The sequence below is a fragment of the Gastrolobium bilobum genome, unplaced genomic scaffold (assembly GCF_033153095.1).
Source record: "Gastrolobium bilobum isolate Gb01-03AN ecotype WA unplaced genomic scaffold, APGP_CSIRO_Gbil_v1 utg1221, whole genome shotgun sequence".
Classification (NCBI taxonomy): Eukaryota; Viridiplantae; Streptophyta; class Magnoliopsida; order Fabales; family Fabaceae; genus Gastrolobium; species Gastrolobium bilobum.
In genome coordinates this window covers 622,470-640,153 of record NW_026897257.1, presented here as the reverse complement: position 1 = coordinate 640,153, position 17,684 = coordinate 622,470, and the positions used below count along the sequence as shown (strand labels likewise).

Below are 17,684 nucleotides of genomic sequence, written 5' to 3'. Positions count from 1 at the left end.
AAATAAAAAATATGAATACATTGAGGGGGGGAAATTTAAAATATATATAACATTATCCATAAAAAATAGCAGTAAACAATTAAAATAAAGATAGAAATACCGAAAAGAAATAATTCTTCATTTACAATTGCCAATTAAAAACTTAAAACTAATGTTGAGACACAAAGCTGGCCTGCGACAAAGCCAGCACCATTTAACCAAAACTAATTCTTAAGTCAACAATGCCGCTTCATTCTCATTTAACTAAAGGTATGAGCAAGTACTCTGCGTAAAATAGCTGCAATAAGAAACAAGATATCAATACAAGATCATGTTCCACTTTATATGTGAAAGGACATGACATAGAGCAAACGATTCGGAAATAAGTATACAGATAAACTGGCAATGATTCATGTCCAGAACAGTGTTGAATTTTCCACCAGAAAATAAAACTAAGTTCACCAGCTTTTCTTTTCTCTTTAATGATCAAAATACTTTGAACAGCTTATTAAAAATAAATTTATTTTAGGTAGGACCTCGTAATGTTTGAAGAAAATTTATTGCCTTGACCAATATAAGACTAAGTTTAGTAGCTTTTCTTTTATGAGAAAAATATCATGTTTTATAAATTAGATAATGACCTAATAATTTTACATAGAGATTCATATTCACAAAAATACTTTCACAGTGGCTACTGTACCCCGGTTTGTAGTTCAATTGGAACTTGGAAGTCATTAGAAATCAAACAACCATAATGTGTCAAAACAAGGTAATAGTAATCAAATAGCTATTTCTTTTGAATAATAATCTTGATCATGAACTCCTCAAACGATAAAACAGTCTTTTGGTGATTACCTTCCAGATAAACATATAGAAGGATGTTATGGAAGCTTTGCTTCTCAAATCTACAGATTTGGCACGATACCAGAGAACTGAAGCCAGAACAGCATGTCCCAGACCCTAACACATTGGCAGAGAATAAATTTCAAACATTGCTGAAATGTTCAAACAAGTTTACATACACTTGATATCGATCTGTATAATGATAGACCTTAGCTTTCTCCTAAAATAATGCCTTTAAAGATCAATTTTTACCTTTCACACTAATATCAAGATTATAAAGTTGGAATTTTCTATGCAACAGAGACAGCTTTCCTAGGGAGATATTTCCTTATTCCAGTCCAGTATCTATATATGTCATATTTCAAGCTTATAATATTAAACTAAACTGAAGTCTTCTGCACTCTTGTAAACTCTATGCCGATTTTGCAAGAGTGACTGAGCAGCTTAATTCAGTACTTCAGGGGACCCTTGTGGAAAAAAGACCATTGCCAAATGTTGATATTAACCAACCAATATACAGTAAAAATGCAGCATGAGAAGGAAGGCAAGTATATAGGTCACCTTCTTTGTAACTCACTAGTCTAAAACTTGTTAATCAAAATCACACCCCACCCCCCCAGGTACAAAAATAACTGCTTAAGTAAAAGAAGGATATAGCACACCTATAACTGCAACCTATACATGTAATAAGCATCTTACCGCAACAATTTTGCTCCAAAGGCAAGGAGATGCTGCTCCCACCAGGAGGGCGATTCCATAAGCCATTTCAAGAAGAGAAACACAAATCCAGAATACCTGGAAAAGATTAGTTAGGGACAAGAAAGGGATAAAAGACGGCATGGACACAACCAAGTCTGCATATATGTTGCATTTGAAGAACATACCCGCTTCTGACCTAAACGTACTGAAAAAGATTGGATGCCAAATATTTTATCTCCTTCAATGTCAGGTATATCCTATATAAAATCCAGTAAAAGGTTTACATTAGGTATACACATTGAACCAAAAGTTTGATGTTGAAAAGTGAAAACAATCGCATGTTCTAAGAAACTAGAGGCTTTTACCTTGAACAATGCTATAACTACAGAGAAGAAGCTCATGAATGCAGTAGCAAAAATCAGGGGTCTTGAAAAGACAGCCGGCCTCTTGTACACATAAGTCTGGACATTGTTCCATGAATTAGCAACCAAAAAACATCAGACTTCCAGGAAGATAGATTTGTTGGATGGAAAATTATGACAGACTAGTCAGACACCAATGATATCAACACTACAATTGTTAAAATACATCTGTTCCTTTCATCTTTCTCAGTTTAGTACCGTGGAAGGGTTATTAAAGAATACAGGCCTTCCTAGGACTAGATGGTGGAAATGGTTTAGTCCAGACAGAAGGTGGTTTCAAATATTTTATCATAATCCAGCCAAGCCAAACCTGAAAACTTGGTATAAGGATCTGTTATTGCTGCTAATGCATGCTAATCCAGAACTAGAAGTCTTTAAAGCATAATTAGCTAAGACAAAACCTGCATGTGAAGGAAAAATGCAAGTTGAACCACTACTGCCCGAACAGCTAGAATGCACATCGCTGCAAGCACTGCAAATCTTTTCCATCTAAGCAGGGGCACCTGAAAATTTTCAAAAGACGGATAGTTATAAAAAAAGATGTCACCATCAAATAATTTTGCAAAATGAAGCTTTCTTCATAGTGTCTCTAAAAATACGATATTTTTTTGCCTGCATGCTCGAACATGGGTAGAGTAAAATCTGTATCAATTAGGACATTCGAAAATAATTTGAGAAGTATTCAATAAACTTGGCAAACCCGATGCCCAAGGCTCTCTGACTTGTGAGGGTGGAGGTGAGGGTTGATTGTACACAGTCTTACCCCTTGCATTTTAGAAAATAGGTTGTTTCTCAAACTCGAATCTGTGACCTATTGGTCACAAGGAGTAACCTTATCGCAGCTCCAAAGCTTGCCCTCTTGAAAAGTATTCAATAACCAGTAAAAATGCAATCAAATTTTCTATCCGAACAAAATGAATATCAGTCAGCGCAGCAATTGTCTCCTATTAATCTATTAAGAATTTACTACTTGAATTAATTGCTATTGCTAAAATATGAATCTCATGTTAATAACAAAGATACTACTCTTACACAATTTCAACTCTTAAATCCCCACCTCCAACTCGCATAGTTTTCCTCCTTAAAGGAAAAATAAAAGAAATTGATACTATTTGACATTTATTGCGATGACATTTGACAATACAAGTACTGAGCTGAACCCTGAACAAGTACGATACCGCTCATATAGATTTCCAAAATGAAAACATTGTATCATGACCTTTACATAATTATGCTTTAAATAATATTGGTGTTTTTTTATTTTAAGGGGGGGGGGGGAGAAGGAGTTTAACTGCAATCCAAAAGAACTCACATTGATTGAATAAGCAGTTCCTAGCGCAAAACTGACAAAAAGAGCCCAAAATAATGGCCATGAACCTACAACCCAGCCAAGCCAAAAACTCTGTAAAAGAGAATAAAACAATAAGCCTCCTTCTACCTGTCAGTAAAGTTCATCTTGAAAAATATCATTGGAAAAAGGGATGAATCTATATGGTACCAGAATTGAAAAAGATGCAACAATAAGGACACCAGTTCCAAAGGAATATTCCCCAGATGCTAATGGAAGATATGGCTTGTTTATCTGCAGTAAAACATGTAGCACGGATCAATAATAAGACATCCCAATGTTGTTTCCTCAGGAAAGTTTGTAAGCTATAAAAAGTTGCATATTTTCTTCACCGCATCAGAGGCTAAAATAATTGGGGAAGCTTGATAAACTAATATATAAACCACAGTTTGGTGGTCAAAATCAAATAAACGGCTCAAACTGTGCATTTGAGCACAGAGACTCTTGTATACACCTAGTCTATATATGTCTCTAAATATCCAACTTCAGATAAACCGACATGAATTCTACCACGATCATCTTTTTTTTAGTGGAATAATCCAGAAACCCAAAAGACACAAAAAAATCATTGATTAGGTATCCAGATTGTTTATTTCTATCAGTAAGTATCATACCTTGTCTATTTCAACATCAGACAATTGATTCAAACCAACGATATAAATATTCATAAACAGGGCAGCTACCACAGCCTGAAACATTAAGAAAAAAACTCAAAGTATTAATGAAGTTTCTTTCTTTTGGTGGGGGGAGGGGGAGAGCAATTGGCCATTTGAAGAGAAACAACATATCAGGGGTCTCACCTGCAGCACACCAGTAAAAAATAGTGGAGATAAATCTGAAATTTTCTCCACTGCAAGGAGAGAGACAGAAATTATGCTTAATGCCTGCCCAAACACAAATAATTGAGCCCTTTAAAACATCCAGAATATTACAATTATCCAAAAAAGTGGTTCATACAAATGAATTGTATTCGGTATTAACCATAACATTCAAGTATTAATTCTAAGAGTAATTATAGAAAAGCTTGAGCTTAACTGTGCCAATAACTGTGTGCGGCCTGGAAAACCTGTAGAAAGCATCCAAAGAATGCTTGACAGAATCCCAAATGCTTTTTGGATCAAAAGCTCGAGGTTCAGATTCAAAAGATTGTCCAGAGGCCGCTTTCACAACATATCTTCTATTGCATTCTTGACATGCAGACACTCCCTCAATGCCTTTGTAAAAAAGGTTCAAACTTTGCAGCCTAAACCTCAAAAAATTACATTCCTTTTGGATTTTCCTTTTGTGCAATGAAGCTTTTGGTGCATAAGAACCTAGAGAACCAAATGTTAGATATTAGTGTCAGTGACCATGCAGAACAAAAAATAAAAATCATTTCTTGCTTTAGAATGAATCAGAAATGAAGAGAAATCTATTAAGGGAGAATTTTACAATCAATGTCCAAACTTCCGGAAAGGGTACATGTTACTTGCAACTCTACCAAGACATATACTGTTCTCGGTATATAGACAGACATAAGAGAGTCAACTGATTGAGATTACTATCATCTATGCTGACTTCTCAAAAGAAACACAAAAAAGTTACCACACCACAATTAACATCACAAAGCATGTTCATTACCAATTGATAACATACTGCTTCGGATCATCACAACTGGAGAGTTATATATTCATAAATGCTCTTCCCATAGAAGGGAAGATTTCTAATGCACGCATGCTTCTAGCAATCATCAAGATTTTCAACATTCCCTTTACTGTGATCCAAAGAAATGACTCTGCAATTTATCATATTTCAAAATTTGAATGTAATTTATCATTTTCATGTCAATGTCAATATTTTCAAGGCTTTATAAAGTTACAATATAACTAGTTATGCTGTTCCATCCAGAAACTGTAAAAGTGATTCCTACTGCTAAGGATGCCATTGTATACACATTTTGAAGAATGGAGGATTAGCAAAGGTGTAAGAACAAGAACAACAGAAACAACAACAACATAACTTTGGGCATGAAAAGGGGAGGCGTGAAAGGGAAGGGATGGGAATTGCCAAAATATATAGGCAAAATGTATCATTTGATGCAGTGTTAATTCTGGTCCTTTCCGTCCATGACACCCATTTTCACTCCTACTGACAACACAAGATTCCACGGCAACAGAATTACCAAGATCCAAAAGGCATGCAACCAACGTTAGACAAATTGCAGACAGAAAGTTTTTTCAACAATGCCACTTCTCCATACATTATAAAAACATGTGTAGAATTCATATCGTGGACCACTCTGATAATTCATATCCAAAAGAAACTGGATTTGACATTTTTATAAGATTCCTTATTTTATATCAAAATCTCTTCAAAATAATACTAGGGTGGGAGATCAAGTTAGACTTCTACATAAGCTACCTAGAAGTAGAATGACTAGCGTAAGTGCACACCATGAATGTGTTTTTTTTTTTTTTTGGGGTAGAAGAAAGTATAGGGGTAAGGGAGGTTGCCTCATTCCAAGGTCAGGGCATGCCACAAACCTTAGCAAGGGGTTACAGTGGTACTCACACATGACCTACTAATGAAAGACCACCAGCAGGAATCCTTCCTGAAACCTTGTTGTTAACGCTATTCAATTCTACTGGTTGAGCCAATAGTCATTGGCTATGTGCCTTATGCATAAAGAAGGAATGAGAAAACATGTAAATATGAAACACTAAAATAGTAATGAAGTTAAAGAAAAAGGGGGATATATCAGACAAACCTGCATAGTAATTCTTGGCATAATTTTTATTACTACTCCAGAAATTTCCACCTACCACCACCAATGGTTCCTCGTGTTAGTCAGCAAATAATTTTGTAATGAAAAAATTGACCAAATGGATCAGTGGTTCATCTTTAATAGTCATACCCTCTAAAAAGAACCGATATTAAAAAAAAAAAAAAAGGAATAACTTTGAATTACTCTTATCAGCACATTCAAATATGAAAATTCAGTAGCCATTTTGCAAAACAGAAGATGGGTATGAGGAAAAGCTCAATGGAAGTATGGAACAGCCCTTTTCCTTTGTCATTTGAACTTAAGAATTGATAGGTCTTAGCATTTTTTATTCAAGAAGCATAAACGTTACTGATGTGAGAGCATACTTACCAGCCGTAATTGAAGAGACATTAGGAAAAGATCCAATAAGCACCGAATCCATCTAAAATGTGTATATAAATTCTACTGAAGTTGGATTGAAGTTCAGTTCAGTTGAGTTTTGATGGAGCCACCAACAAAACACACTTTCCCCCTTCGCCCTTAGAAAGCGTTCAAAACCACTCTTCTCACCTCAATAAAACCAGAATGGGTTTTTTTTTATTTTGTTTTTTTTTTTAATCTCAGATTTTTCCGAAGACACAGTGTCATTGTCAACACATGTCAAAACACAAAACTACTTGAAAAGTCTAAAACCAAGCTAGCAGGGCAACACGTGTGTGTCCTCTCGGGAAATAGGTTTCAAAAGACTAGATTCTCTATTCCACGCAACAAATACTTCGTTTGCTCCACCAATAATATATAAATATAAATAAAAGTAAGTGCGGTGCGGCTCTGTGTGTAGTGTGTACTGTCCACCAGCATGAGAAATGTGAGAATTTTCTGTGCTACTGCCTACTGCACCACATGGTTCTTGATCAAAAAACAAAAAAATAGAATATTAGTGAAAATAAATATAAAGGTAAGGGTAGTACAAAAATATTGTTTTTTATTATATTTGGTGAAAAGAAGATGGAATATTCTGTGATTCTGGAGTATTAATAACATCTTCATGAGAAATATACCCTCCTCAAATGAAACAAAATTTCGGTACCGCATATCTTTGTCAAATATGAAAAAATAATATATTTTTATTATTTTTATTTTCATGATTATTTTTCCTTTTTGTAAGGAAATACCTACTTCTATTGCCTCCAAAATGTACTTCATCCTTAAATGACAGGTTTTGATGTAAGATATAAGTTTGTATTGTGGTAATTATTTGAAGTCCAAGTTAATTATAAAAAAAAAAAATTGAAAGTTTCTTAATGCTAGTGTAAACAATTGACTAAAAATCGAAAAAATAATTGGATTGAAATACGTGTGAATTTATTCACCTACTAACCATAAAGAAGGCCTAAACAGTTTCTAATGGGTCAGTAATAATTCAAGCAGGTGTTAAACGTCTTATACATTTTTTTTTCCTTGTAAGGTAAACTTAGGGAGTTAGGATTTTATAAATTTTTATAATTTATTAATTTTACCCATCAATTATCCTTGATTGTTTCTTTAAAAACTAGTGATTTTAGTGTTTCATTACTAGCAAGCATTCGTGTATCATACGAGTAATTTTAAATTTAAATAAAATTATAATATTATTAAGTTTAAAAAAGTTTATATTTAATTTATGTAAAAAAAAATTAAAACAAATGCATGCCTACTTAATTTAAAAGAATTTAAATTTGAAATTTAAAAAATATGCTAAGATAATATGTCACATTTGAAAAAATATATTCTAAATTAATATATTAAATTGATTTAAGAGTATAAATAATCAAAAATTGAAAAGAAATAGAAAAATATTATCACAAAAAAATGAAAGTAATTAATATAATATTTTTTGAAAAAAATCAATAATAAAATAACGTGTCTTAAAAAGTATAATAAAAAATTTGTTTATTTTTAAAAATAATAACTTTATTTTGTTGTATAATGTATTACTACACGTTAAATCTCGTTGAAAATGATGCTACCTTTTAGATTTTGATTTGAAAGTTGCGTTTTGTCTATGATATAAATGCGTAACCTCACTGGCTCTTTTTCCATACACAACTTACAAAGGAAATTCAGTATAACGGGGCTTTTTGATAGTGAATGTTTTCTACTTTTCTTGCGGCATCTTTGCCCTGTTTATTACTTTTTTTACCCAATGAAAGAAAGAAAAAACAAGGGTAAATTATACAAAATCACCCTATACTTGATTGCTTTTTCAAAATAGCACCCTAAACTTTTAATTACAATAATTTACCCCAGATACTATAATATTATAGCAGTTAAATATAGAGAAATTATACTCTTATGTCACATAAGACTCTTCTCTCATTTTACACTCACATAAAAAGACTTGTCTCTTTTTTTTTCTTTTTTCTTTTTTTAAAAATTGATGGATCCCACTTAATTTATCTCACAACATGAGATAACTTCTCTCATACAACATGAGAGAAGTAAAACCCTTAAATATATTTGAGTCAAAATTATCCTGATTCTCTCCATCTCCCGGTAGTTGTCAGTCACTTGTTGCTGCCTATCATCGTATGTTGGCTCTTATGTTGTGACTTATCTAATTTTCTCTCCCTAAATGAATGGATTTTGGGTTTTTTGATATACTAGTTCATTTTTTAAAAATTTTAACCGGATTAATTTACTGGTCAAATTTATTATCAAATTAATGCATATAAACGTGTCACTTGACATGCTGTGGTGTCTAAACAACGGCGGACCTACATATGATGGAGCTGTAATAGGTGACCGACAATAATAGAGGGCTGTATCAAGGGAATAGGGGTAATTTTGTCTTTAACTGGTCAAGTATGCTTAATTGCGTTAATGTTATAGTACGAGGGAGTGAATTGTTTCAATTTAAAATTTAAAGTGCTATTTTGAAAAAGGAATCAAGTACAGAGTGGTTTTGTATAATTTACCCAAAGAACAATGTAATTGGCAAATGATAGTTGATTTTATTTTTGGATTTTATAATTCTCATTTAATATGAGAATTAAAATTTTTCTACACACTTTTCAATTTCTGTGCTGACATGAGTTCTACATATAATTTTTTTTAACACATGGATCTCACATATTTTTTTATCTCTATAACATAATATTTCAATTCTCATTTAACATAAGAATTATAAAATCCTTTATTTTTTACTTTCAATGGACAGATAAACAATTAAATAAAAAAACGCATCCGCAGCGGGCACTTTTGCACAGATAAGTTACTGTATGATATTTGCTTAAACTGAAGCAAAGATACTACTAATTGCAGTAAGAACCAAGAACATAAGTTTATAGCGCTGAAAAAAAAGGAATTTAAGTAAGAAATAAAAAATATAGAAAATAAGTATTGCAAACAATATTTTTATGTGTATAAAAAAATATTCTTACTTATAGTAATAATAAATTCTTAATCTAATTAAATAAGAAATAGATCAGGAATGTAAGAAAATATAAAAATTAATCTTTAAAAAATATTTAAGATACTTTAAAATATTATATTATGAGATATTTTTAATATTTTAATAATACTGAAGTTTAATTGTCTTTTAACTTTTGGAGGTGAATTTCATGCTCTCTTGCCTATTATTGTGCACACCCACGCTTTTGACGTCTATATCTCAATATTATTATCGTGTATAGTGATTCGCTACTTCTTACGGTATCTCTTTCATAGACTCACCATCCGTATAAATATTTGTGTTTGACATACCAATCCTCCGGAGTATCTCCTAAAATAAGTTAATTTATCCGTAAGATCAAGCTGTCTATATGTTAAATTTGGAGGGGGGAAATATAGAATATTTATATTGCTAAAAAAATAAAGGGTATCAAATGAATATTCAAAATGCCACGGATTACCTAAGAAATGCGACGGCAGCGATGGTGCTGTCTCACTACATTCGTCAGAATTGATGCTCGAAATATTTGTTGAACTTCGTGCAGCTGCTTCAATGCCTGATTTCCATTTAAGAGCTACACAGCTTCAATATGTAAGGGATTGGGTGTAAGCAATTTTAGTTAATTTTAAATATGAATCTCCTCATTACAATATTTTGCATACTATTTGTGTCTTTTTTTTTTTTTGTATAAGTATGAAAATTAAAGCAAGCAAAAACTAGTTACAGTCTGGGTCCATAAAACCCAAACAATCATCTACCACTAATTTACTACACCCAACAGGGGGAAAACTATGCCAAATAGTATTCCAGTCCAAAGGAGAAGCATGTGCAGCCATCCAGTCTGCAACTTTATTCCCTTCTCTAAGAGTATGGGATATTTTCACCTTCCAAATTTTCCCAAGAGCATCTTTCATTCTGTCTAGCAGCGAGTGACAGGGATGATATGCAGGACATCCTTCCTGGACAATCCTCAAAGCTTCCATAGAATCTGTCTCAAGGTTAACCTGCTGATAACCCAACATTACAGACCATTCTAATCCAATAACCATGCCCCAAAGCTCAGCCAATAACACATTCCCATATCCAATCTTTTTTGAGAATCCAGCAACCCATTGACCAGCAGAGTCTCTAACTACACCCCCACAACTAGATGCACCTCCTTTAACACAGCAAGCTCCATCTGAGTTGATTTTGATCCAATTAGGAGAGGGAGGTTTCCAAGACACTACCACTTTTCTTCTTTCAGGAAGGAGGCCAACCTTCAAAAACAACTCATCAGCCACCACCATATCCAAAATAAATTTCGAGGTTCGATACACCAAATCAATGGGCAGACATCTCGAATTATTGAAAATAAAATTGTTCCTTTCCTGCCAAATTAACCAGCACATGACCCCAAAGAATTTCCTCCATTCCAAATTAGCTTCCCTCCTACTCAGGTTCTCTTCTAACCAATCTTTAAATCCTCCAGCATTATAGAGACTAGTATTCTTCCCCTTGCAGACCAACCTCCAAATATGTTGGGTCCACTCACAGCCTCTGAAAATATGATTACAATCCTCCAAAGGGTCATTGCACCTACTGCATCTTGCATCCACACAGAGATTCATTCTATTCCTTCTGTCATTAGTAAGAAGATTCCCACCTATCAGAAGCCATAGAAAGGCTTTGATTCTTTGGGGTCCCTCCCAGTCCCAAGCCAAATGCCACTTTATACAGTCATTACTAATCAGAGGGGGGGATAGGAACTCATAAGCTGATTTTACTGTAAATATACCTGATGAAGACTGGCTCCATATAACCCGATCAGGACCATTATCAACTGAAGGAGGGTGAACATCTTTAATAATACTGATAATCCCATCATCAAGAAACTGTTCAAATTTAGAGTAATGCCAATCTCCATCTTGATTTATACAGTCCACCACCAGCCACTCTTTATCACCTTCTGGAATTGGACTTGTTACTTTATCAATTAGTCTTCCCACTTCTGGAACCCAGCAGTCCCACCAAAATTTTGTACTGCAGCCATTACCAATACAAATTCTTGACCCATTCTGAACACAACTCCAATTATTGTAGATCCCTTTCCAGATGCTAGAACCATTCCTGTTTTCCTTCAACACAGGGACCAGATCACTGCTCACCAAGTATTTACTTCGCAGGATTTTAGCCCAAAGAGCATCCTTGTTGGTCATCAAACCAAAGCCAATCTTCATGGAGTAGGCTTTGTTGACAGTTCTCTGATCTCTCAATCCTAGCCCTCCTTCCTCCTTCGGTCTACAAACTTTACTCCACTTAACCAAGTGCATCTTCTTTTTCTCAGAATTTGATCCCCAAATAAACTTTCTGGTCACCTTCTCCACCTCATTACACACATTAGCAGGAATGATGGTGGACTGCATTGTGTAAGCAGGGAGAGCCTCCAAGACAGATTTTGCCAATGTAATTCTTCCAGCCAAAGAGAGAGAAGACTGGTTCCAAGATGAAAGCCTACTGCTTACCCTCTCTATTACGTTGATGAGAGAACTTCTAGAAGCCCTTTTATGACTCAAATTGACCCCCAGATACTTCCCCAGATCATTAGTAATCCTTACTCCGAGCTTGTCACCAATCTCCTTAGCTCTAGCCACACCCACATTACTTGAAAACATGACTCTTGATTTGTCTACACTAACTTTCTGCCCTGATGCAGCAGAGAACACCTTCAACACCTGGTTAATGATAAAAGCTTGGTTCACAGAAGCTTCTGCACATAAAATAATGTCATCTGCAAAAAACAGATGTGACAAAGGAGGAGCCCTCTTATTAAGGAAAACAGGTTTCCAAGCCTTAGAGTCCACAGCTAGCTGGACTAAATGAGCAAGTCTCTCAATACATAAAACAAACAGGTAAGGAGATATTGGATCTCCTTGCCTAATACCCCTTTTCGGTTTAAATTCCCTGGTCATGCTACCATTCCATAGAATGTTCAACTTACTAGTAGACACACAGTTGCAAATAAGATCAATAAGTCTATTATTGAATCCTATATCAACTAGGGTCTCCTTGATAAAACTCCAGCTAAGCCTATCATAGGCCTTCTCCAAGTCCACTTTCAACATCATCCACCCCTTACTCCCTTTCTTCTTTCTCATAGAATGGACCACTTCTTGAGCTATGATGATATTATCCACACTTTGCCTCCCTTTGATAAAGCTGCCTTGGGTAGGAGTCACCAGCCGAGACATAAAACCCTTCAGCCTTTCAGTTATAATCTTTGTCACAGCTTTGTAGACTACATTACAAAGACTTATTGGTCTAAAGTCCTTCATAGTCTCTGGACTCTCCTTCTTGGGGATAAGACACACTAGAGTCTTGTTAACCTCCTCCACTCTTTTAGGATCCAGAAAAATCTTAGATATTAAGCTACAAACAGAGGTTCCCACTATACTCCAGTGAGAATGGAAGAATACTGCTTGAAGCCCATCAGGCCCAGGAGCTTTAAACTTCCCCATTTTGAAAATAGTCTTCTGGATCTCTTCATCAGTAGGAATTTTGGACAATTCATCTTTCTCTTTACCACTCAAATTAGGAAAGAAGCCTTTCACAGGGTAAGCATCTACTTCTTCCTCTTCAGCAGAAAACAAATTTTCAAAATACTTAACTGCCAAGTTGACTAATTCCTCTTTCTCAGCAATCCAGGCTCCCTCTTCATTTCTAAGAGCAATAATTCTGTTGTGTCTCCTCCTAGCCACTGTGGATGAATGAAAGTACCTAGTATTCTTATCACCATATTTTAGCCAATTACACCTGGACCTCTGGAACCAGGCTAGCTCTTCCCTCACCAGAATCTCTTGAAGTTCTGACCAAAGCCTTTTTTGGAGAATTTCCATGCTGTGATCATACCATCCAGACTGATAACTATCAATGCCACTAAGTCTGGCATAGATTTTGTTCTTCCTTTTGATATTCTTCCTATAGACATTAAGATGCCACTCCCTGGCCTTTCTCTCAAAATTACTCCTAGCAAAAATCCAGTCAGGCTGGTTACTCCAACTATCCTTCACCACATCCACAAAACCTTCCACTGTCATCCAGGAAGCCAAGAATCTGAATGGCTTATCCTTATCCTCCAACCTACTGGCCTGATCTTGAATTAATAAGATAGGCCTATGGTCAGAGTTAAAATAGGGCAGATGAGATAGAAAACTATTAGGCCAGCTTAAATTCCAAGCATCATTCGAACAAGCCCTATCAAGTCTCTCTTGGATTTTACCCCTCTTCCAAGTGAAATCTGGGCCTTTAAACCCCATGTCCCCAATATCACAGCTAGATAAGCAACTCTGCATGTCAATGATGTTACTGCCAGTGATTTCCCTGCCCCCAATCTTTTCAGAAGCATTCAAAACTGAGTTGAAATCACCTAAAACTAACCAAGGGCCAGCTATTTCCTGAGCAATAACTTCCAGACTCAACCACAAGGATTGTCTCTCCAACCTTCTAGGACTACCATACACAAATGTGACATACTCAGATTTCATCTTATCCAAATAAAGCACTTTAGTATGAATAAATTGATGTTGAGCATCAATAATTTCCACCTTCACCTTTTTCTCATCCCAGAGTAACCAGATACCCCCTGAGAATCCAACAGCATCTTTTTTGAAGTTTCTAGCAAAGCCAAGTTTCTTTATTAATCTGTCCCCTCTATTGCCACTAATTTTAGTTTCTAACAAGGCCAGAATACTAAAATTAAACCTATATCGCATGTCTCTAATTAAGGCAGGGAATTCCTTTTTCCCCACCCCTCTACAATTCCAAGAGCAAATAAACATGACTTTATTTAAGAGGGAACCCACACCAACCAATTAATGGAAATTCAGAGTTCTAGCCCCCCTAAGGGAGTTAGAATTCAACTCACGCACCTGATCCACCTGCACCATATGGACCTCTCTAGACACAGCAGCTAACCCCACTCCTTTCCCTTTGACCTTAGCTTGTTGAGATTCATCCATTGGACTACCACATCCCATTGGCAGATCTTTGTTTCTGCTATTCTGTTTATGCCCAGAATCAGGGGCGCCCACCAAAACATTAGGTGGCATATTCTCCATCTCACCTTTTTTCTGAGACCCACCTTTACTATTCTTCACACCACCAGTTCCATTTTTGCTCCTGTTCTCCTTAAGCACACTTTTCTTCTGTCTACCAGCATCCAATTTATTGATCTGAAGGGAAGGGCAAGGACTGGAGTTACCAGGAGTGTCCCCCTTAGTAGATAGACCACCCTCTATAATCTCAGAACCCCTACTAGGAGCACCAATGGGATTTTGAACTATAGTAGCCTCTTCCTTGATGACAGTAATATTAACACTCGGGATATCAATCCTAGCCTCTCCCATAGTGGCCTCAACTTTCTCAGCATCCTGATTCACCGTGACTACCCCAGGATCCTCATTCACACCAACCACCTTTTTCATTGGCACAACTTTGGCTTTCCCCCCTCTTTTAAATCTCTGGATAACCATCCAGCTGCCGAACGCTTCTTCCTCTTTCCCTTTCTCCCTAGCACTATCAATTGCTTTTCCCTCCTTAGGATTCTGGATCCCTGGTGCAGAACCCAACTGTTGACCCTGGTCCCTAAGCTGGTTGTCCACACACTGATCACTCCTGTGGCCATACATGCCACACCTGAAGCAAATTAAATGTAAACCTTCGTAACCCACTTGGTAAACCTTTTCCCCAATCTTGAACTTCGACAAGAAGCTTCTTCTTAGGTCCACCTCCACACAGATTCGAGCAAACTTTGCTCTCTCTGTAATGACATTATCACCAAACTCACTTCTGCGAAGTGAATTTCTATCCACTTTCAGAGTCCTTCCAAACAGGTTCCCAATCTTCCATAGGTACTGAGCAGTATAGAATTCAATAGGGAGACCAGGAACCCTTATCCATACGGCCAGTTTCTTAAACCCATCATCATAAGGGTCAAAAAATGGACGCCATCTCTGGATCACAACATAATGATCCGCGACAATCCACGGTCCCTCCTCCAGCACATGCCGATAATCTCCCTCATCCTGGAATCTCAGCAGGAGATGACCATTATCCAGATCAATCAATTCATACGTTGATACCAGATTCCACAGCCTCTGTAACCGAGCCATTAGGAACCTCGCACCAATCCTTTTCCCCAATAGCTTGATGATTAGGGCTTTCCTCCATTGACGACAGTCTTCCTTATGCTGACTCTTGGAAAATTGCAGCGATGGGCAAAGAGGATCATCCTCAGCACCTTGGATCAGAACCTCCTCAGCACCATCTTCCTCTTCCTCCCTACGCTGGACCTCTTTCCAGTCATCTTCGTCAGTCTCTGATATGTTGTCACCTCCATTTAACCTGATTAGCTTGTCTCTGTAAGAGATAAACTTCTTATCAGGCACTTCATGCATGAGCACCACCTTCTCCGGGAAGGAAGATTTGGCACCCTCACTGTCACCAGCCTCCTGCTTATCGAGCATCTCATCATCCATGCTCACATCAGCCATAGCCTCACCTTTCGCTTTCTTCAAACCTCTCAGGATCAAGTCTTCCTCCTCCACCATTCTCTCACGCGCTCCACGCGCGCCATCCTCCTCTGTTTCCATCTCAGATCTACTTTCTCGCATACTATTTGTGTCTTTAATAACACTTGCATCATTGCACATAGTTATCCAGATGAAGGATAATAATAAGGGAAAAGTGTGTATCATTTTAAAAGATGCAAAGTTGTGTTATTTTAAGTGAAAGAAAGAAATAGATAAAAGACGAAAGAGAGTTGACAAAAAAATATAAAGGTGTGGATCTCACCTCTTTGTGAGAGTGAAATGACACAAATTGTGTCATTTAAAAGACAAACACTTTTTCCTAATAATAAATACGTAAATCTGATAGCGTAGTTTTCAACTTGTTTGATATAAATGTAAAACCATTGCCATAAGTACTGACATCGAAAGCATAGTAGAGAAGGAAATTTGGCACGACACATTCATAATGGAGGTGCCAGTTGATCCAGAAGGCATAATTTGGAGGCTTTGGTGAAGATGGTTCAATGTGCTCTTTGACCCATTTGGAATTTTTATTCCTTTAATTTTTGAATATGATATTTGATGGCTAAAGCACCATTTTAAAAATTTTGAGTAAAAGAATTGGTCAGTTAAAGTTGATTGGATAAGTTTTTTCAAAGTAATGCAATCAAACATGTCACATATGCTGACGGGACTAGTCTCGTCACAGAGACTGACGGGACTCGTGCCATGTCAACGCCACGTAGGCAGTCTCATTATCGTAAAACTTCGGAAGGTCATAACTTGTGACTCGGGTATCCAAATCAGATGATTTTTTTTTATTTCACATAAATTTTCGAGATCTACGCAATGACACCTAATTTTACATATTTTATCTCTCACAAACATAGTTTGAAGATCTTCTGGATTTGAACGCGTGATTGTGGTACAATTGTTACTAATTCAAATTATGTTTGTGAGAGATAAAATATGTAAAATTAGGTGTCATTGCGTAGATCTCGAAAATTTATGTGAAATAAAAAAAAATCATCTGATTTGGATACCTGAGTCACAAGTTATGGTCTTCTGAAGTTTTATGGTAACAAAACTGCCTACGTGGTGCTGACGTGACACGAGTCCGGTCAGTGTCAGTGACGAGACTAGTCTCGTCAGCATATGTGACATGTTTGACTACATTACTTTGGAAAAACTTATCCAATCAACTTTAACTGGGCAATTCTTTTGCTCAAAAATTTTAAAATGGTGTTTTTCCCGATATTTGATTCATATTATTTATCAATAGGGTGATGTGATAGGACCCAGTGGCACTGAGTGTCATGACCCTTCTCCGCGTTACTCACACATTTTTTTATTTTATTTTCAATTGAGTCACGCCCCTCCTCTGGGGCATTCATAGGATTGTGCCAAGTGGTACAATATCGTTAGTCATGTTACTGTAAAATTTCAGAAAGCCATAACTTTTGACTTGGGTATCCAAATCAGATAATTTTTTTATTTCACATAACTTTTCAAGATCTACGTAATGACACCTCATTTGGCATATTTATCCTTCACAAACATAGTTTAAATTTGTAAAAAAAAATGGAACTATTGTTGCAAATTTGAACTATGTTAATGAAAGATAAAATATGTCGAATGAGGTATCATTGCGTAGATCTCGAAAAGTTAT

At 36.1% G+C, this 17,684-nt stretch overlaps 1 protein-coding gene across 1 annotated transcript; it reads right to left on the bottom strand.

Moving 5' to 3' along the window:
* Positions 1 to 30: 30 nt before the first annotated feature.
* On the bottom strand, positions 31 to 6,633 carry LOC133305511 (homogentisate phytyltransferase 1, chloroplastic). Its single transcript, XM_061505750.1, has 13 exons — positions 6,425 to 6,633; positions 6,038 to 6,088; positions 4,327 to 4,604; positions 4,092 to 4,175; positions 3,906 to 3,980; positions 3,442 to 3,525; positions 3,256 to 3,345; positions 2,345 to 2,446; positions 1,887 to 1,982; positions 1,707 to 1,778; positions 1,522 to 1,617; positions 835 to 939; positions 31 to 277 (listed from the first exon to the last, which is right to left on the bottom strand). Exons 1-13 carry the CDS (start codon positions 6,474 to 6,476, stop codon positions 236 to 238), a joined length of 1,227 nt encoding a protein of 408 aa, XP_061361734.1. The 5' UTR covers positions 6,477 to 6,633; the 3' UTR covers positions 31 to 235.
* Between the last annotated feature and the right edge of the window lie 11,051 nt (positions 6,634 to 17,684).

What these genes read in the sequence shown, in the direction of transcription:
- LOC133305511 (XM_061505750.1), bottom strand. Translation starts at nt 6,476, where the DNA reads ATGGATTCGGTGCTTATTGGATCTTTTCCTAATGTCTCTTCAATTACG. An exon ending in TTGCATCTTTTTCAATTCTG is followed by an intron (nt 3,346 to 3,441) that starts GTACCATATAGA and finishes TCTCTTTTACAG; the next exon opens with AGTTTTTGGCTTGGCTGGGT. An exon ending in TTTGGAGCAAAATTGTTGCG is followed by an intron (nt 940 to 1,521) that starts GTAAGATGCTTA and finishes CCAATGTGTTAG; the next exon opens with GGTCTGGGACATGCTGTTCT.